The following is a 21,828-nucleotide window of genomic DNA, read 5'->3' as shown; positions in this document are numbered from 1 at the left end:
AATGCCTAGGCCCCTGCCATCCATGTGGGAGACCTCTTCCTCTAGGAAGCTCCTGGCTTCGGCCTGGCCATTTGGGGAGTGAACCAGTGGATGGAAGATTGATCTATCTCTTTCTCCCTCTCCTCTAGGTCTCTGCCTTTCAAATATATAAATCTTCTTACTTGAAGATTTATTTATGTATTTGAAAGGCAGAGTTACAGAGAGGCAGAGGGAGAGAAAGAAGTGTTCCATCCTTTGGTTCACTCCCCAGATGACTGTAATGGCCAGAGCTAGGCTAGGTGCCAGGAGTTCTTCCAGGTCTCCCTCACGGGTACAGGGGCCCAAGGACTTGGGCCATCTTATACTGCTTTCACAGGCCACAGCAGAGAGCTGGATTGGAAGTGGAGCAGCCAGGACTCAAACCAGCGCCCATATGTGATGCTGGCGCTGCAGACGGTGGCCTTTACCTGCTGCACCACAGCACTGGTCCCCTATAAATAAATTTTTTTAAAAGAAGTATAGGTTTTAGTTTCAGAGGAGTCTCTTAACTCTGGCATTCCTGAAGTGGGAAACCAAAGACTCGACCAAAGACTCTATAAAATGAGGCAGCTAGCAGCACGTAGGTGGTCAGCTGCCCACAAGTATGCAAGGCTTTCCTGGGACAGAGTTAAACCCTCAGTGTACCAGTTAACTCTTTTGTCGGGTAGTCATTGTGTGCAAGGCACCGTACTGGATGCTTTGTGCTGAAGCAGTAACTGAAACAGACACAGCCCCTGTATTCAGTGTACATGTGCATGAACAGAGTATCATGTGTACCATCTTAGGAGCTGAGCAAAACAGTCTCAATCTTGGCCTGATAAAATGTGCATTTTCAGGGGCAAGACAGCCTTTAAATAAATACGTCAGATGAGTATAAACGTGTCAAACATTTATTACTTGATCCATTCATTTTATATGCATGAGTGCTAATGGATTTATGATTTACTGCGTGTCAGGGAATCACCAAACCTCACAACCCTGGACTGTAGGTAGTATACCTACTTTATTCATATGTTACGTTAAAGCCCACTTCAGGAGTGGTCGAGCATATGTGAACCCCAGGGGTTTTGATTTTTTTTTTTTTAACTTCAAATCCTTTATTTACTCTTTTCTTTTACCTTATGCACTAGGCGATTATAAAGTTACGGTTAGAGAGTGAAGTATCAGAATTCAAGTTCAAAGGCTGAGGCTGAACAGTCTGGCATGAGAACAAGTATAGAGTGTGACTGTGGGAGAAAGTTACTGAAATAGACTGGACATTAAGGCTAGTGAAAACAGCCTCCCTGGGGCAGGCATTTGGCCTGGAGGTTAAGACACTAGTTAGGATGCCAGTGTCCCATGTCAGAGTACCTGGATCCAATGCCTGGCTTAATTCTGGCTTCCTGCTGGTGTGAACCCTGGGAAGCAGAAGTGATGCTTCGGTTCAGTGGTTAGGTTCCTGGATTGAGTTGCCCACCCTTTCCCCCTTCCTCGGAGGGCATTTGGGGAGTGAACTGTCAGATGAGAGCATCTGTCTTCTCTGCACTGTGCTCTCTGCCTCTCAAATAAAAGTAAAGAGCTTTCCCCATCCCCCAACAAAATACTAGCAAATGAACTCTACCAAACAGCTCTTCTGCTTATTTAGTGAATTTGGTAATTAATAATTATTGTCTTATGATATTTCTTCTTTTTTTTTTTTTTTAAGATGTATTTTATTTGAAAGGCTTTGTGATAGAGAAAGAGATCTTCCATCCATTGGTTCACTCCCCAAATGGCCACAGTGGTGAGGACTGGGCCAGGCTGAAGTCAGGAGCCTGGAACTCCCTGTTAGTCTACCATGTCGGTGGCAGGAGCCTAAGCACTTGGGCCATCTTCTGCTCCCCAGGTGCATTAGCAGGGAGCTAATTGTAAGTGGAGTATCTGGGACTCAAACCAGTGGTGCTCCAGTGTCAAAACAGTGGCTTAAGTCATTGAGCTACAGTGCTGGCCCCTGTCCATGAACACTGTATCCTGATTTGTTTTTTTTATTTGAAAGTCATAGTTACACAGAGAGAGGAGAGGCAGAGAGAGAGAGAGATCTTCCATCTGATAGTTTACTCCCCAATTGGCCGCAACGGCCAGAGCTGCGCCGATCCGAAGCCAGGAGCCAGGATCTTCTTCCAGGTCTCCTGCAAGGGTGCAGGGGCCCAGGGGCTTGGGCCATCTTCTACTGCTTTCCCAGGCCATAGCAGAGAGCTAGATCGGAAGAGGAGCAGCCAGGACTAGAACCAGCACCCACATGGGATGCCGGCGCTTCAGGCCAGGGCATTAATATGCTGAGCCACAGCCTAGGCCCCTGTATCCTGACCCACTTGACCAGTGATTCTGAGATAGGGACAGGGGAAAGTCGGAACCGAGGAAGACTTTGGCTTACCTCCTTAAAAGTGATAGTTACCTGTGTGTTTTCCCAATGGTTCATTATGACTGCTATAAGAATTTTATAGTGAACACTCATAGATTGTTCCTTTAACACCTTACTGTACTTAGATTATTTCATAACTGGCCATCCATTTACTTATCCATTGGTCCATCTTATTTTTTTGATGCCTTTTAAAATAAGTTATAGGGGGCCCGGCGCCGTGGCTCACTGGGTTAATCCTCCACCTGCAGCACCGGCATCCCATATGGGCACCGGGTTCTAGTCCCGGTTACTCCTCTTCCAGTCCAGCTCTCTGCTATGGCCCGGGAGGGCAGTGGAGGATGGCCCAAGTGCTTGGGCACCTGCACCTGCATGGGAGACCAGGAAGAAGCACCTGGCTCCTTGCTTCAGATTGGTGTAGCGGCCATTTGAGGGAATGAACCAACGGAAGGAAGACCTTTCTCTCTGTCTCTCTCTCTCACTGTCTATGGCTCTACCTGTCAAATAAAAAAAAAATCTTAAAAAAATAAGTTGCAGACATCTGTACATTTCCCTTAAATTTTGGCTGGTCTTTGAAGTTTTGTCACTGGATTGTACACTTCTGTATTCTAAGCTGGCAAATCTTTACATGAAGACTTGGCTTTTTTCCCTTCATTTTTATGTTGCCTAGCACTTGGAGTGTTACGTCTAGTATGGTGAGACGCGAACTGTTTGGACTTTTCGGCATTTGCTACAGAAAACAGATACCACCATATGGAGTGAGATGCTGATTGGGATGCCTGTGTTCCCATGTTAGAGTGCCTGGGTTCAGTACATGACACTATATGCCTGATTCCAGCTCAGCTCCCATCCCCTCCCCAGAGCCACTGAAGACGTATGGAGAGTGAAGCAAGAGACTGGATATTCTGTCTCTGTTTCTCACTCTGCCTCTCAAATAAATAAATAATAAGATCATGGGGCTGGTACTGTGATAGCTCATGTGGGCACCCTGCTGTGGCAGCATCCCATATGGGTGCAGTGTAGAATCCTGGCTGCTCCACTTCAGATCCAGCTCCCTGCTGGTGTGCCTGGGAAGGCAGCAGAGGATGGCCCAGGTGCTTGTGCTCCTGTACCCATGTGGGAGGCTCCTGGCTCCTGGCTTCAGCCTGTCCTAGGCCTGGCCCAGTCCCGGCTGTTGTGGTGGGAACCAGTGGATGGGAGAGCTCAATCTCTCACCCTTCTCTGCTTCTCTGTCTGTATTTCTGCCTTTCAAGTTAATAAATAAATCTTAAAAAAAAAAAAACACACACAAGATCACATAGTAATATGGGAAATATAAAGTTTTCTTGCTATGTCTTGTGTGTATGTGTGTATTTCTTAATTTTTATTTAGTTGTTTTGTGTATGTGTATATTTCTTAATTTTTATTTGTGAGATACACACAGAAACCTCTCATCTACTGGTTCAATCCCCACATGCCCGGGAGCCACAGCCTCAGTCCCAGTCTCCCATGTGGATGGCATGGACTGACGTACTTAAGGTATCACCTGCTGCCTCCCAGCGGTGCGTGTTGGGAAGATACAATGGGAATGGAGCCAGAACTCAAGCTCATGGCACTGGGATAAGGGATGCAGGTGTCCCAGGTGGCTTCCTAACCACCGTGCCAGACACCTGCCTCAGTCTTAGTTATTGTTTACTTCTGGTTTTGCTTACCAAAAGAGGCTGTTCTCCAGACCAAATGTATTTCTCATTTTTGTCCCGTGGATTTATTTTATGTGTTGCTGCATATTTTTAATGATTAAAAATAAAACACATACCCAAAAGGCCAAAATTGAATTTAAACTCAATAACATAGTTACCAGAGTTTTGAATTATTGTAGAAATAACATATATATTATACTTATATAATGATGAAAAAATATAGAATTTTATGTGGCAAAGTCAAATCTATAAATGTAGGTCTGGAGGAAAGATTGGCAGTGGTGTTGGTGGGGGTAGCAAAGTGGGCCCCATGGGGAACCCCCTTACCCATGGGGACCCCCTTACCCCTGCAAGGAGGAAGAGAATGGCAAGGATGGGAGCGATGACTGAGGACAGAGTAGAGCCACGCTGGCACCACGACCTATACCTGCAGAATGGCTAAGACAGGCACACCCCGTACCTGTGCGTCCTCTGTGTCAAGGGCTTCTCCAGCGCTGAGCCTCTCAGTGCCCACGTGGAGACGCACACAGAGGAGGAGCTGCTGATTGATGAGGAGGGGGCCTATGACACATGCAGCAGGGGCACGAAAGGGAGGCTGAGCACTGCATGGCCAGGCCTCGCCCCTTCAAGTGCTGGGTCAGTGAAAAGACCTGCCAGGACCCCGCCACCCTGCTGCAGCACCAAGACTCACTGGCTCACGTGGCCCTTCCACTGCAACATCTGTGGCACCATGTTCACCTGGTGTGCCACTGTGACCCACCACAGGCAGAGCCACCTGGGTCTGTGTACCAGTCCCACCGAGCATGTGCACTCAGGCACTGCAGGGGCAAGTTCACCCAACTGCACAACCTCATCAGCCATCTGCACACGCACACCTTCCCCTCCTAGAAGCCACAGACCTGTGGGCCCCCTGTGCAGACCCCACTCTCCAGAACCCACAGGAGAAGCTAGGAGGCACTGTGGGAGGGGCTGGAGACGTGCCTGGTGGTCCCTCCCCCACCCAGAGCTCTAATCAACAGTCTATACCAAGGGAAATGACGAGAAGCCACTGTCCCGGCCCTGTGTGCATGGTGCTGGTGTCGCCTACCTCCCTGCGCTGCTTAGGCTCCCAGCTCCCCTTGGGGGCCACTGCAGAGCTGGTAGGAGTGGGTCATGTGGGTCTCACTTGGGACCTGGTTCCTTTCCTGCTGGCCAGGCGCTGGTGTCCCTGGCTCTGGGAGCAGGTGCTGGGAGGAAGGAGTGGAGCCTCCTTCCGTGAGCCAGGACAGCACTGCTTGCTGGCAAAGGCAAAGTCGGGGTGACCCCACCGCCTGCCCCGCTGACTAAAGACTTGTTGCTGTTATTTGTACTGATCTGTTCCTTATTTTTCTTTTTAAATTTTTATTTTTTTAAACCAAAAGAAACAGTAGTTCATTTTCTTTTTTTTTTTTTTTTTCTTTTTTAAGATTTATTTATTTCAAAGGGTTACACAGAGAGAAGGAGAGGCAGAGAGAGAGAGAGGCCTTCCATCCGATGGTCCACTCCTCAGTTGGCCGCAACGGCTGGAGCTGCGCCTGTCTGAAGCCAGGAGCCAGGAGCTTCCTCCAGGTCTCCCACACGGGTGCAAGGGCCTAAGGACTTGGGCCATCTTCTACTGCTTTCCCAGGCCACAGCAGAGAGCTGGATCAGAAGTGGAGCAGCCGGGTCTCGAACTGGCGCCCACATGGGATGCTGGCGCTTCAGGCAGGGTGTTAACCCACTGCGCCGGCCCCAACAGTAGTTCATTTTCTTCCTGTCCCCTTTGGGGCTGAACCTGTGTCTGCAGACTGACTCTAAGGGACAGCTGCCCTGCCTGCTGTCCCCAGCCCATGCGCTCTGGGGTGCCTGGTAAGCCCACCCCTCCAGGCCCCAGAAGCCCATCTTGCCCAAAGGCTCCTTGGTGCCTGAGGCTCATCTTGGCTGCCAAAGAGAGTGTGCTTTCTCCTATAGTTTCCGAGGAATGTTCTTTGTTTAGAGGTACTTGTTTTTTATTAAGAGCAAAACCAGTGTAATGTTCCTGTGACTGTTTGAACTGGAAGGTCTGGGGTTCCGGGGGGAGGCTGGACGTGATGCCTAGGCCGTTCGTATTCTCACTTTGCATTTTCTGCGTGGATGTGCTGTGTGCATGGACAGATGTTTCACTTTCCTTCCTTCTTCATTGAACAAGGTAGAGAGACTTCTGACTTGTTTATGACCTCCTGGATTCGTGATGACAGCATTTTGGTGATTGGTAGCTGAGGCCTTGACTAGTCTGTTTTCTTCCTCTTGGTGTGCCCCGGGGCACCTGCTGCTGATGTGTGCATTTTGCTTCCTGTGGGTGTCCTGGCATCCTGAGCCCACAAGCCTCCATTTTGTCCCAGGAGCCCAACACCGAAGCCATGAAGAGGAAGTGGCTTTTGCTAGGGCCAGGATGAGATGGCAGTGAGCCTGCCCCATCGGGCCTCCTCCCTCAGGCCCCTGAGACCTTGAGCTTGAGAGGGCAGTAGTGCCTACCTTGTCAGCAAGAGATGTAGGAGGAGCTGACCAAAATGTGGATTGGGGGTGGGCTGGGGCGTGTGCTCCCTGAGCAGGTGAGGGGCTAGTCACCACACACAGGGTCCTACCCTCACCCTGGGCTTTCTCAGCCAGTCTCTGACACCTCGAAGGGCCCTGTGCCAAGGGCAGACCAAGGTCACCACTCTGGCTCGCTGCCCTCAGCCTCCAAGAGCTGCCTGGCTGGGCTAGCAGGTCTTAATCTTCATTTCATTTCATACTTTTCTTTCTCTTGTTTTTCTTTTAAGTTCAGACCAAAAAGTTGTTTCCCACCCTCACCCCTCCAGAGACCTCCTGCTGAAGACAAGCCTGAGTTGAGGGACCCAAGTGGTGAGCAGTGTGTTTTGGGAGTGAGGGAGTGAGAGCCACATGGACTGGATCCTGGGAGGAGCCAGCCTGAGGACCCGAGCAGACTCCCCCGGCTCTGCCCCACCCAGTGAGGGAGCAGGGCCTTCCAGGCCTGCTCTCCTGAGCCCGCCCCACTCCGGCAGTACTTAAGCCACAAGACACGAAGTCTGTACCATACAGGCCTGGCCACACACACGGTCTTGAGGCTGTGGCAGCCGCATCTGTGAGGTTACTCCTGACTGTAGGCGATTCCCTTGCAGAACCTCAGGGACTGGGAACAGAGCCCTCACCCAGTGACAGCCATTCAGTGTCCCCACCTTAGTTTCATATCGAGCCTTTTCTGTGTCTTCGTGAGAAAGCAGGTCTCTAGTTTCTTATTTAAGATGTCAGGGGTTTATGGGGCCAGGCAAGGTTAACACCACACTTTGCATTGATTCCTGTTGAGTGTGTGCTTGTGAGAGCGTCTGTGGGTGTTTAAGAGCCTTATAAGGAAGTCAGACTGTTGAAGGGACAGACTTAGAATTCTCTGCTTTAGTTGCTTAATTCCTTAATGTTTCGGAGAAATAAGAAACAGAAGATAGCAGATGGCACATAGGAAAGAGGGTGAACAAAGAAAAAGAAAAACCCTCATACCCACATTCACAGCATCTTTTTAAACAAAAGCTCAGTTTGTGTATAGGACCTCAGTGGGCTCAGAAAAAAGGTACTAATATCTCGTTGTTTACATGAACTTGCACAGTTTCAGACCTCAACAGCTGAAAGACCCATCCCAGGGATGCCCGCCTTCTGCCGAGGGCCCTTCTGAGTCTGCTCTGGAGCTGCTCATGGGCAGAGGCAGCCCTGGGGGCAGAGCAGGGACTGGAAACCTCCGAGGATTCACCGAGCCCTCAATCCCTTTTCTGGGGCCTCTGTCGAGTGATGGGTGTGTGTATTTCTCAGACTTGGGGTGAGTGCATTGAGTGACATTGCTGGGCTGCACCACTGCCCACTCCTGCTGGACAGAGCCACATGCAAGGGTTCCAGAAAAGGAAGAAAAAGACGATCCTTTAAGCAGATGAGAATCTCAGAGACTTCGTAGCATAGCCATATACCTCAGCTTCTGAAACGTGGATCCAGACTGACTGCCCGTTTACACATGCTGAATACTAGATTAATTGGGATTGTAATGACACTGGGATAGAAGAAGGAAGACTCACCTAACTTTTTTTAAAGATTTATTCATTTGGAAGACAAAGTTAAATCTATCTATCATCTGTCTGTCCATCCATCCATGTATCTTCCTTCCTTCGTTTCATCCATCCATTCATCCATCATTCTTTCCACTGGTTCATTCCCTATTACCTGTTTGGAAGGCAAAGTAGCTGGGGCTGGGCCAGGTCAAAGCCAGGAGCCTAGAGCTCCATCTTGGTCTCCTGTGTGAGTGGCAGGGGCTCAAGTACTTGGGCCATTTTCTGCTGCTTTCCTAGATGCATTACCAAGGAGCTGGATCAGAAGTGGAGCAATTGGTCTCGAACTAATGCTCATATGGGATGCTGGATTTGCAAGTGACAGCTTAACCCACTGTGCTAAAACACTGGCCTCAGTCACCTGACTCTTAAGAGTTATTCTTGCTTTACTTGAAGTTGGATTGAGGAGAACGAAGGTAATTAAATGTATTTGTACATTTGTTTTAAAATTATATTCCTAAGGCTACTGATCAGTTAATTTTTCATTTTTATCTTTGTAAGGTAAATATCTAGAATAGTTAATTGAATGTTCTAGTTAGCCTGCTATCTTAAACTCTGTAAAATTTATCAGTATAGGGGTGGCGCTGTGGCGCAGTGGGTTAAAGCATTGCCAGCATTGCATATGGGCGCCGGTTCTAGTCCCAGCTGCTCCTTTTCCAATCCAGCTATCTGAATGGCCTGAGAAAGCAGTAGAAGATGGCCCAAGTGCTTGGGCCCCTGCACCCGTGTGGGAGACCAGGAAGAAGCTCCTGGCTCCTAGCTTCGGATCGGTGTAGCTCCGGCCATTATGGCCATCTGGGGAGTGAACCAGCGGATGGAAGACCTCTCTCTCTCTCTCTACCCCTCTCTGTAACTCTGTCTTTCAAATAAATAAAATGAATCTTTTAAAAAAGTTTATCAGTATAGACATTACATGCCATGTACTATAGGGAAACTTTTTTTTTTTCCTCCTGATATTTCAGAAGTTAGGACCTAAAAGGGATAATTGATCTAAATTAATTGGAAGTATTAAGGCATTATATAAAATTACCTTATGTGGAGCCAGCATTGTGGCACAGCAGGTTAAGCTACCACCTGTGATATTGGCTGGAGCATTGGTTTGTGTCCCAGCTATTCATTCCACTTCTGATCCAGCTCCCTGCTAATGCACAGGCAGTGGAAGGTGGCCCAAGTACTTGGGTGCCCCCATCCACCCATGAGGGAGACCTGGATGGAGTTCTAGACTCCTGGCGGCCTTTTGGACCAGTGCGGCCTTTTGGGGAGTGAATCAGTAGGTGGAAGATACCTACCCTACTATCCCTCCCTGCCTCTATCTCTCTCTCTCTCTCTCTCTCATCCCCGCACTCCCAGCCTTTCAAATAAATAAATAAAACTTTGTTGTCATTCCTGTGTTAGAAAGATTAAGTCATTTGGCCAAGATCACATAGCTGATAAGAGTTGAGATATGAAGCTCAGTATGCCAGATTCCAAACCTCAGGCTGTTGCCTACACACTTGTCTTCTGGTTTCAGTAATTCTTGTCATTTCTCATTAAATGATAGATTTTAGCAAGGTTGGGGGACAAGAAGTTAATGTTACAGAACTCAGTTGTGTTTCCATATGCCATAATGAATAGAAAACAAAAATGGAATTTAAAATGTGCCATTTTCACTGACATTGAAGAACAAGTCCTAGGAATAAAATAGACTGTATAGAAGATGCTTATTTTCACTTTCTTGGAGGCTTGGATGAGTTTTTTTTGGTGGTTTTACCAAGAATTATTTTTGGTAAATATTAAAAAATTAATTAAAATTAAAAAACCTATGCTATATCAATTTGCTTTATTGTAGTTGATGCTGATGTGACTGTGATAGGTTCTGGTCCTGGAGGATATGTCGCTGCTATTAAAGCTGCCCAGTTAGGCTTTAAGGTAAGATTTAAACTCAAAGTAGCTGTGGGTTCGCTTGTTTTCACAAAATATTCTGCGAGTATAGACATGATAAATGATTTCTTAATCCTGTGAATTGTTAGTAAGCTTGAAACTGATGAAGACAGGATTCATTGGGTTGTAATCTCATGAAATGGAAAATGAAGTGCAATATTTTTACCCTGTTCCCAAGATTTAACCATTTGGGCCTCTATTCACACTTTGAAAGACACAGTGATAGAGTTAAAATCATGTATTTTGTGGTGTTGAACAAAAATATGTGTTAAAATAATTGATTCTTGGGCTACCCTAGTTTAGCACTAATCTAATGAAAAATTTTGAAAGATTGTATTCTGATTTCTGGAAAGCAGCTTGAGGAGCTTATTAATTTAAGGCAGATATATTTGGAATTTCAGTGAACAGAGACATTGCAGGTTATGTTCAGTTAAATAATAATTTCTTTGGTTGTAGACAGTCTGCGTTGAGAAAAATGAGACACTTGGAGGGACATGCTTGAATGTGGGCTGTATTCCCTCTAAGGTGAGTATATGCTTTGCACAGCGCAGGGGTGTTTTTCTTCAGCCATGACCTAGAAGGCTGTACTGAGGTAGATGATTAAGCTAATACAGTTACTAAAATTTAATCCAAGGACGATGAAAAAATCAATCCTATGTATTTTCCTTGGTAAAACTTCCAGTATTGTCCCCAGTCTGCCATACATTCCTGAAGCAGATTCTTTGTCTCAGAAGACTTAGCCTTTAGATTCAGATTCTGTTCTTCCATGTTGTTCTTCAGCTTTCCTTTACCAGGGAAACAGATAATAGATCCTTTTAGGTCTCTGCAGGCCTCTTTGTACGTAGACGGGACTGCCTTTTTCACCTGTCACCTTGAAGAGTGTGCTTATTGTGCCTTTGCTTTTTTTTTTTTTTTTTTTAATAAAGATATATTTGTTTGAAAGGCAGAGTTATAGAGAATGATCTTCTCTGCTGGTTTACTCCCCAGATGGCCACACAGCTGGCACTGGGCTGGGCCAAAGCCAGGAGCCTGTAACTCTGTATCTCCCACATGGGTGCAGGGGTGCAAGGACTTGGGCCATCTTCTTCTGCTTTCCCGCGCACATTAGCAGGGAGCTGGATTGGAAGTAGAGCAGCCAGGACTTGAACCAGTGCACTCATATGGGATGCTAGCATTGCAGGCAGCAACTTTACCTGTTGTGCCACAACACCAGCACCAATACCTTTGCTTTTGAAGAAAGTAAAGTTTTTTTATTCATTCTTGTTTGTTGAATGTTTTTTATGTTGTTATTGTTTGTTTTAGATTAATTACTTAAGGAATTGAATTGGTATAGTCCTAAGTATTGTTCCACATAGAGAATGTCATTTCCTGAGTGCTTTATGCTTGTATATGGTCTGCTTATGAATATTTGATAAATCTATGTTTTTACTTCCTTTAGGCTTTATTGAATAACTCTCATTATTACCATATGGCCCATGGAAAAGATTTTGCATCTAGGGGAATTGAAAGTAAGTGCACTTTTCGTATTTAGTGATGTTATCAGACATGTTTAACTGGACTCTTCTGGATGAAGATGTGTGTGTGTAGTGTATGTATATGTAATGTGAGCCTGTTTACGAAGTTGATGGAAAATGGAATTAAAAGGTAGATTTATTCTGGTGCAGACATTTTCTAAATCCATGCAAATGAGGGGTCTTTAAATAATTTACAGAAATATGTATTATGAAAGAATTGCATAGATTTCAAAAATTTCAGGATGAGCTTGTCTTTTAATTTTGTTTTTCATAAAGATTTTAAAGTACCTTCATAAATGATTAGTTAGGGAAGACTAGGATAAAGACTCATGAAAATATAGAGTTACTTAAGAATTTGTAAGTCCAGAGTTATATCCTATCTTCTATTCCTCTGCTAACTTTTGGTTGTAGGAAGGCTGGATCCTGAGTGCCATGGGCAGACAGACATAAAGGAAGGTAGTGGAAAGAGCAGAGGAGAGAGGGGAGGGTGAGGCACAGCGGGAAAAGAGGGCCATTACTGTTGTTGGAATTTGGTATGTCTTGTTTCTGCCAGACTTTTTTGGGCTGTTTTTCATCCTTTGACTCCTATTACTGTTGTTGACAGGAGGGCAGTCTCTTCTAGGAAGGACCTGAGTGTTCCCTGGGATGTTACTTTTCCTTCATTGTTTCTTTCTTTCTTTTTTTTTTCAAAGATTTTATTTATTTATTTGAGAGGTAGAGTTACAGACAGTGAGAGGGAGAGACAGAGTTGGTTCACTCCCCAAATGGCCGCAAAGGCCAAGGCTGCGCCGATCCGAAGCCAGGAGCCAGGTGCTTCTTCCCGGTCTCCCACGTGGGTGTAGGGGCCCAAGGACTTGGGCTATCTTCTACTGCTTTCCCAGGCCACAGCAGAGAGCTGGATTGGAAGAGAAGCAGCCGAGGCTAGAACCGGCGCCCGTATGGGATGCTGGCACCACAGGCGGAGGATTAACCTACTGTATGAGGGCGCTGGCCCCTCCTTCATTGGTTTATTTGCAGTGGTAATTTTCTGAAAGGAGCTGTGTGTTGGCAGTGCAGTGGGTATAGAGGTAATGCATGCTAAAGCAAATACCAAACTGGATGAAAAGTAGAATAATATAAGGGAAGAAGAGATGATACGGTTGTGGGAGAGATAGTCAGGAGGCCTGGATTGCCGGGAAGGCTTTATGTTCCAGCCCTGGGACCTTGGTAAATCTGAAATCCTTAAGGGTCTGTATTTCCTTGGCTCTGAGGTGTGCCGGGGTTGTGGGAGCTGATTTCTGAGAGTTGAGTTTCATCACTTGATCGGGGCCAAAAGTCTGAGAAATAATTAGAGTTGAGCTTCTTTATCTTATGCTTCCAAGTTCTCTTCTGAGTTAAGTGAACGATTAAAATCTAAATGATAAACCTCATTCTTTAAGTGTCTGTATTTGACATGTTCAAATGTGTATCTTTAATTTCATGAAATTATTATTTCCTTTTTAAAATTCTAAATGGTGTTTTACTTTTCGATTTCTTCTTAAATGTCCTCCAGACTTAGAACAGTCCTAAGATGTTCAAAGTGGGATGTAATATTTTATTTTGGACTGTGCTTTTACCCAGGGTCTACATTTTACAGTGTATAAAGATTCCATTATTAAGATATGATGTTGATGAGATTTTATCAGCTATGATTATCATACCAGCTATTAAGTTAAAATGTTAATGCCTTTTATAAAGCCTTGTAAACAGTAGGCTGAAGCTTTGTAGACTTGGTTTAGTAAAAAAAAAAATACCGCAATTCAAGAATTTAGATAATGATTACACATTTACTTAACAACTTACAGTGTCTGAAGTTCGCTTGAATTTAGAGAAGATGATGGAGCAGAAGAGTACTGCAGTAAAAGCTTTAACAGGTGGAATTGCCCATTTATTCAAACAGAATAAGGTTGGTGTTGAATATTCAGATTTCTGTCTAATTTGTACGTATTTGAAACATTCTCATTTGTTTACTGCTGATAGAGTGTTCTAGTTTGCACTTGACTACTGGGGTTGGCGGTGTGGCTTAGCAAGTAAAGCTGCCAGCTTCCCATACAGGTGCTCACTGGCTGCTTCACTGTCGATCCATCTCCCTGTTAATGGCCTGGGAAAAGCAATAGTAGATGGCTCAAGTGTTTGGGCCCCTGCCAACCATGTGGGAGACCGCAAGAAACTCCAGGCTTCTGCTGCCCACTTTGGGAGTGAATGAATAGATGGAAGACCTCTCTGTCTCTCTCTGTCTCTCTCTGTCTCTCTCTCTCTCTCTCTCTCTCTCTGTAAGTTTATCAAATAAATATATAACTCTTAAAAAAAAAAAAAAAAAAACAGAAAAAAAACTGATGTGATGCTTAACCTGACACAGTAACAGGTCTTAATATAAAGAGAACAGATTTCAGGTATTTCATAGGTACAATTTTAAGATAACTGTACTTCCCTTCCTCCTTTTCTGCCTCCCTGAATCCCCCTCATTCTTTGCTTCCTTTTTTTTTCTTTAATTTTTGCAAAAACATGTTTTTGATCCACTCTATAATCACAGACTTAATGCACCACTAACCGTAATATTCAGCACATAGATTAAAAAGACCACAGGAGTATAAACAAGGGTGAAAAATGACAATCAGATCACAAGATTTCTGTTTCATGCCTATAAATTTTTTTGTATGCTCTTAACCTCCACATATCAGAGACTATAAATCATATTTGTCTCTTGGGGAATGACTAATTTCACTAAGCATAATGGTTTCCAGTTGCATCCATTTTGCTGTGAAAGACAGGATTTCATTGTTTTTATGGCTGAGCAGTATTCCATAGTGTATATATTTTTTCTTCATATACTCATCAGTGTTGATGTACATCTGGGCTGATTGTATATCTCAGCTTTTGTGAATTGAGTTGCAGTTAACATGGGATACAAATAGCTCATATGGTGATTAATGTCATTTGGGCAAATTCTCAGGAGTGGGATTGCTGGGTCATATGGTAGATCTGTTTTTAGAGTTCTGAGTCATCTCCATTGCTGTCTTTCATAATGGTTGTTCAAGTTTATATTCCCACCAACAGTGTATTAGGGTACCTTTTCCTCTACATTCTTACCAGCATTTATTATTTTTTGATTTTTGAGTGATAGCCATTCTAACAGGGGTGAGGTGAAACCTCATTGTGGTTTTTATTTGCATTTCCCTGATGGCTAGTGATCCTGAGCATTTTGTCATGTGTCTGTTGGGCATTTGGATTTCATTCTTTGAAAAATGCCTGTTTGTGTCCTTTGTCCATTTCTTAACTGGATTGTTTGTTTTGTTGTTCAGGAGTTTCTGGAGCTCCCTATGTATTCTGGATATTCATTCTTTATCAGGTGTATAGTTTGTAAATATTTTCTCACATTCTGTCAGTTGCCTCTTCACTTTGTTGATTCCTCTGCTGTGCAGAAGCTTCTTTGCTTGATGTGATATCATTTGTCTGTTTTTGTTTGTATTGTCTGTGCTTCTGGGTCTCTTCCGAGAAGTCTTTCCCTATGCCAATGTCTTGCACAGTTTCCCCAAGGTTTTCCTCTAGTGATTTAACAGTATCTAGTCATAAATTTAGATCCTTGATTCACTGTGTGTTGAGTTTTGTATAAGATGTAAGGAATAGGGGTCTTGTTTCATACTTCAACACTCATAGATCAGATTTTCCCATCATCATTTGTTGAAGAGACTGTCCTTACTCCAGGTACTGATTTTAGCTCATTTGTCAAAGATTAGTTGATTGTAGCTGTGTGGGTTTCTATTCTGTTCCAGTGTCTATTGTGCCAGTACCAGAGTGTTTTGATTGTAACTGCCCTGTAATATATCTTGAAATCTTGTATTGTGATACTTCCGACTTTGTGTTTGTTGTTTAAGATTGCTTTACCTGTTCAGGGTCTCTAGCATTCTTTTCTGTAGATTTGCGAAGAATGTCATTGGTAATTTGATTGGGATTGCATTGAATTTATAAATTGCTTTGGGTAGTGTGGACATTTTGATGCTATTCTTCCAATCCAGAAACAAGGAAGATTTTTCCATTTGTATATGTTGTCTTCTGTTTCTTTAATGTTTTGTCATTTTCATTATAGAGATCTTTCACATGCTTGGTTAAATTTATTCCAAGGTATTTGAATTCTTTGAATGCTGTTGTGAATGGTACTGATCTTACAAGTTCTTTCTCAGCCATGGCATTGTTTATGTACACAAAAGCTATTGATTTTTGTGTGTTGATTTTATATCCTGCAACTTTACCAAGCTCTCTTAAGAGTTCCGGTAGTCAATCAGTGGAGTCTTGGTTCCCCTCTGTATAGGATCATGTTAGTTGCAAACAGGAATAATTTGACTTCCTCCTTACCGTTTGATTACTTTTTCTTTTCTAATGGCTCTAGCTAAACTATATTGAATAGTAATGGTGAAAGTAGACATCCTTGTCAGATTCTAGGTCCCAGTGGAAATGCTTATAACTTTTCTCCATTCAATATGAAGCAGACTTTGGGTTTGTCATATTTTGCCAAAGGCAGCATTTTGTATTAGATAAATTATTTACAGAGGGCTTTTAATCTTACTAATCATATTTATCAAAAATTTATTTTAACCTTTGTGAATTTTATTCTTTTATGAAGGTTGTTCATGTCAATGGATATGGAAAGATTACTGGCAAAAATCAGGTCACTGCTACAAAAGCTGATGGCAGCACGCAGGTCATCGACACAAAGAATATTCTTGTAGCTACGGGATCAGAAGTTACTCCTTTTCCTGGAATCACGGTACTTACACTTTACCAGTAATAGCCGTTACAATGTTCTTCTGGATGTGTGTTTTATAAATTTAGCTTATGCTGTTTGTGAATTTTAAATGATAGATCTCTGGGGCCAGCTCTGTTGCTGGAGTCTCAAGTCTGAGGCTGGCCCCTGACCAGCAGGGGCCAGTACAGACACTCCCCAACAAGGCAAACGGGAAGGGTAAGGTCGACGGCTGGTGATGAACACACCACACCACCTGTGAGTTCTGTCGAAGCAGGAACCGCTTTATTGAGGAAGTGTACAGGCTTATAAAGCTTACGAAGGACATGCGCAGTAGGGGAGCCAATCAGAGAAAAGGTCACACAGGCACGGGTGGACCCTGCACAGGGGCACCTTAAGTAAAGTATAGGGATCACGCACTGTCCACATGTCCGGAACTAAAGCAGACCTATCCCTGCCAGTGGTCTGATCTTACGTAGCTTAACTGCAGCAGCCGCAGACACGCCCCTCGAACATTCACCATGCGCCATATTGTAATGGAGGTTTTAGGCAATGCCTAGCACTCTGTGGCATAGTAAGCTAAGCTTCCCTGAGACACCTGCATCCCATATGGGCACTGGGTTTGTGTCCCGGCTGCTCCTCTTCTGATCCAGCTCTCTGTTAATGGCCTGGGAAAGCAGAAGAAGATGGCCCAAAGCCTTGGGCCCCTGCACCCATGTGTAGTATCGAGAGGAAACTCCCAGCTCCTGCCTTCTGATCGGCTCAGCTCTGGCTGTTGCAGCCATCTGGGGAGTGAACAGCAGATGGAAGATCTTTCACTTTGTCTCTCCCTCTCTCTGTTTGTAACTCTGCTTCTCAAATAAATAAATAAAATCTTTTTAAAAAATAGACTTCTGAGTGAAATACTACATCTTGACAGTCACTGAGCTGAAATCAGTATGAAAAAATTAAGAGTTACAATTTTGTTTTGAAATTCCAAATGATAAAATTCAGCATTTTTAAGTGGGATTTGATGAAATTGAGCTGGCAAGTATAGAAACCTCAAAATCAACAGTGAAGCAGTTTCAGTGATTTTACAGTGACATCATAGTTTATAAATCACTAGGTTTTTTCCAAATAACTTTAATCATTTTTCTTGTGTTTTTATTATAGATTGATGAAGATACAATAGTATCATCTACAGGTGCTTTATCTTTAAAAAAAGTTCCAGAAAAGATGGTTGTTATTGGTGCAGGAGTAATAGGAGTAGAATTGGTAAGTGATCCCTTCTTGGTTTAACATTATAAACCATTGATGTTGAGTTTTGTTTAAAAATAATGAAGAATTCACATTTTTTTTTTCAGGATAACCTATGTACTAAATGTGTGTAACCATTAACCATTAGAACAATCTCCTTTTGTTTTTTTGTTTTTTTCCAATCTGCTTCCCCATACCTTCCACCCACCTGTTCCCTAAAACTAGTCTCGTTCTTTCTGAATCTCCCACAGCCCTTCAGGTATTGAAGGCAGCTCTCATTCTGAGCCAACTGTATTCCAGGTAAAGATCAGACTCCTTACTATGACATATGTGATCTGGTCATTCCTGCTTTTCCATCCTCATGTTGGTCCCTCTTAATTTATGTTTTTGCAATGTCAAACTACTTGCAGTTCTTTGCACCCCATGCTATTTGATACCTTCTGCCTGCTCTGTCCACCTGGCAACTTTCCACATATCTCCAGTGTCCTTTCCCCTCCATTTTAGGTGGCCGTCCCCAGGGCTGTTGTGTCTGGTAATCATCAGGAATTGCTCTACTTCTGAAATCATAAAACTCAGGCATTTTGTTCTCTAACCACAACTTGCTGTCCTCTTACTCAGTTGTTTCTGGTGTAGTTTTATACTCAACTTTGCTAGGTTTTCTCTCCATAGGTCCACCTATGGTTTTTTTTCTAACTCAGTCCTTTCCTTCCATGACTGCTTTCCTGGCCAGTTTTGATTGCCCAGTTGTCATTTCAGCCACTCTGTGTCAGTCTTGAGTCACTTGCCTCACAGTTTGGTCGTATCTCCATGGCAGAGCTCTTGTCCTTGTTGAACGCGTCTCTTTTTTTTTATGCTGTTCCCAGTCTGCTGACTGCATCTGGAAGATACATGCCCTGCAGACAGGTGCCTGTGCAGTTGTTGGTCACAGGCCTGCGCAGGAACCTCACCAGCGTTGCCGACAATCTGTTATTTGCGTAGCTGGCACTCTGTCCTGGCCTCTGCAGTGCTATTTCATTTCCCACTCTTGGCAGACCCGCAGGTACACCATCTTTCCCTGCCCACAGGTTACCGTGTCTCTTCAAGATGGCGTGAGAGAGGAAGCGAGGACCCCTTCAGCCTGATGCTCCATATTCGACCATGCTTTTGCCTGACCTCACAGCTGTTCTTTTGCTCTTCCCTCCTGTTACTATGGAAATGCTTTTTCTCATTGAGATTAGTCCCTTCACCCGGGCTTGGAAGTGCATCATCTTCTGCCTTCTCGTGGACTTGATTTTTCAGTGTTCAGACTTGTTTCTCCTTGTGCTTCTCTTTCACTTACAGTTGAGTGTGGCTGTGTGTGCACTCACATGTTACACACAGGTATGCAGGTACAGATGCAGACTTATGTACATATAAAAAGCCTTCTCATGACCCCGTGTCCTTATTCAGTTACTAATTCCCTGTCACCTTCTCTTTATCACCAAGCTTCTTTCAAGAGTTGTCCATGCTCTGTTTCATCAACTCTTACTCCTTGGTCCATGGCTGCTTGTGCCAATAAATTGCTCCTGATAAGGACATGAATGGATTTACTGTTCAGTCTTCACTGCTTTCTTTGGTACCTGTCATCATCATTGTTGATTTTCTTGTCTTCGAAATTTCCTAGCTTCTCTGATGGCACGTTGTGCTGATTTTACATCCGCCCTGAGGACTGACTCCATCTTCTTTGCAGGTTCTCCTTTCTCAGCCTTCCCTTTAATCATTACTCTAGGCTCCTCTCAGGTTTCCATCCTCGACCCTTTTTGTCTTTCCACATAATATTCTCTTCACCCCCATCCCAGTTACACAAGGACTGGGAGATACCTGCAGCTTCGTCCTCTCGCCTTGCTCTGGTTTTGTATCTGTGTGTGTACTGGCATCCCTGCTTGTGTGTCTCACAGGCACTCTCTCCAGTAGATGTGCATCTTAATCTGTCCATCCCACCCACCCCAGTGCCTCACAAGCAGAACCAAACCTGTTTCTCTTCTAGCACTTTCCACCTCAGTGAGCGGTGCTGCCGTCTGTAAAAGATGTAAGCAAGACCTTTGGGAGTTAGATATGATTTCTAGGGTGCCCTCAAGCCCCAAGTGCAGTCAGTCATTATGTTCCTCTGGTTTTCCTGATGCATACCCCCAGCATATATCCAGTTCACTCTCATATTCATCTGCTAGATGCTAGTTAAAGCCAGCATCGTGTCTTGCCATACCTCTTCCTGGCCGCTTTTTTCTGTTTCATAGTTTATTTTCCTTACAGTGGCTGGAGTGATTTTTTTTTTTTAAGATTTATTTATTTTATTTATTTGAAAGAGTTAGAGAGGTAGAAATAGAGAGGTCTTCCATCCACTGGTTCACTCCCCAGATGGCCGCAACGGCTGGAGCTGCGCTGATCCAAAGCCAGGAGCTTTTTCCAGTTCTCCCACACAGGTGCAGGGACCCAGGGACTTGGGCCATCTTCTGCTGTTTTCCCAGGCCACAGCAGAGAGCTGGATTGGAAGAGGAGCAGCCAGGACTCAAACTAGTGCCCATAGGGGGTGCTGGCACTGCAGGTGACGCCTTTTCCTGCTATGCCACAGTGCTGCCCACCCCCTTCCTCATTTCTTCAAGTCTTTGTGCAAATGGTACTTCCAGTGAGGCCCTCCCTGATCATACTAAGTAAAATTCCATTCATTCTTCCTTCAGCAATCCCTGTTCTACTTCCTGCTTTATTTTTCTCAAAGTACTTTAATATCTTCTTGTGAATTTTGCTTATTTATTTCTCCTGTTAGAATTTAAGGTCCCTTACTTTTGTTTTGTTCACCAGTGAATGCCTAGTAGCTAAACTGGTGCCCAGCAGGTAGTGGATGCTCAATGAATGTGAAAGAATAAATATATGAATTTACTCATATTTGTCACAGGGTTAATTTTAAGCCTTAAAGCTTTTAACAAAAACACATAAGCAAAAGAAGGCAATACTTTACAATAAATTACTTAACATGATTTGGTAAACATGTTTAGTTTTATTTTTATGATTATCGGGGTTTTTGATTATTATTATTTGCAGGGTTCAGTGTGGCAAAGACTTGGTGCAGACGTGACAGCAGTTGAATTTTTGGGTCATGTAGGTGGAGTTGGAATTGACATGGAGATATCTAAAAACTTTCAACGCATCCTTCAAAAACAAGGATTTAAATTTAAATTGAATACAAAGGTTACTGGTGCTACCAAGAAGCCAGATGGCAAAATTGATGTGTCGTAAGTATGCTACCTTTGTTTTGATATGGTGTCATCCTTTTCTGTGTATTTTTCTAGGAAAACCATTCAGGTTTCAGAATCAGAGTAAGGAGTTCAGTATAGGGTTTTTTGTAACTTTTTTTTTTAAAAGATTCATTTATTTAAATCAGAGAGAGGTCTTATATCCACGGGTTCACTACCAAGTGGCTGCAACTGGCAGGGCTGAGCCAGGCCGAAGCCAGGGAACGGGAGCTTCATCAAGGTCTCCTACATGGGAGATAGGAGCCTGGACACTTGGGCCATCTGCTGCTGTTTTCCCCGGCATGTTAACAGGGAGCTAGGTTGGAAGCAGAGCAGCCCAGGACATAAACCAGAGCCCATATGGGATGCATACATCACAGGCAGTGGGTTTATCCACTGTTCCACAGTGCCTGCCCCAACTTTTTAAACTTTTTTTGCTTAATAACAAATTGAAAAAAAAAATAACACTATTACTTGCCGAATTAGTGCATTGAAATGCATGATTCAGTTGATAGTAGAAAAATTAACCCTTTAGCCCACTATTATCGCTGTAATATACCCTTTCGTAGAGTACATCCAGAAGATTTAAAACCTCCGTTTAGTGAAACTAATACTTTTAGTAGATATATGGGGAAACCAATAATAATTTGATGGCTTATTATGTGCCTGGCACTGTAATTATTAAGTATTTATGTCATTTAACAACATACCTAAGGTTATTCATACAGCTAGAGAGTGGCAAAGTCAATACTTGAACTTGGATCTTTCTGACTTTAAGACCTATGTTGTATCCACGATTGTTAGGCTGTTTGTGAGATTTTAATGACAAGCTTTTAGAGGATGTGTATACTTTTTCTTACCTGACCCCTATGTTCATGTTTATAACTAAGCATACTGTTAGAAATGTTATCAACACAAGACAAATCTCAGATGTTGAATTTCTGAGTCAAGCATTT

General features: G+C 43.8%; 1 protein-coding gene across 1 annotated transcript in view; it reads left to right on the top strand.

The window, feature by feature from the left end:
* DLD (dihydrolipoamide dehydrogenase) overlaps nt 1–21,828 on the top strand; it is a 34,661-nt gene that overhangs the window by 9,278 nt on the left and 3,555 nt on the right. The window contains exons 3-9 of the mRNA XM_051849690.3: nt 10,027–10,106; nt 10,575–10,643; nt 11,557–11,626; nt 13,456–13,556; nt 16,272–16,415; nt 17,544–17,645; nt 20,682–20,872. Of these exons, the coding sequence (XP_051705650.1) occupies nt 10,027–10,106; nt 10,575–10,643; nt 11,557–11,626; nt 13,456–13,556; nt 16,272–16,415; nt 17,544–17,645; nt 20,682–20,872 (757 nt within the window). The remainder of the gene's footprint in view (nt 1–10,026; nt 10,107–10,574; nt 10,644–11,556; nt 11,627–13,455; nt 13,557–16,271; nt 16,416–17,543; nt 17,646–20,681; nt 20,873–21,828) is intronic.

Source organism: Oryctolagus cuniculus, chromosome 3, assembly GCF_051225735.1.
Source record: "Oryctolagus cuniculus isolate XC-2025 breed Fujian yellow rabbit chromosome 3, ASM5122573v1, whole genome shotgun sequence".
Classification (NCBI taxonomy): Eukaryota; Metazoa; Chordata; class Mammalia; order Lagomorpha; family Leporidae; genus Oryctolagus; species Oryctolagus cuniculus.
This window is presented reverse-complemented; position numbering and strand designations above follow the sequence as displayed.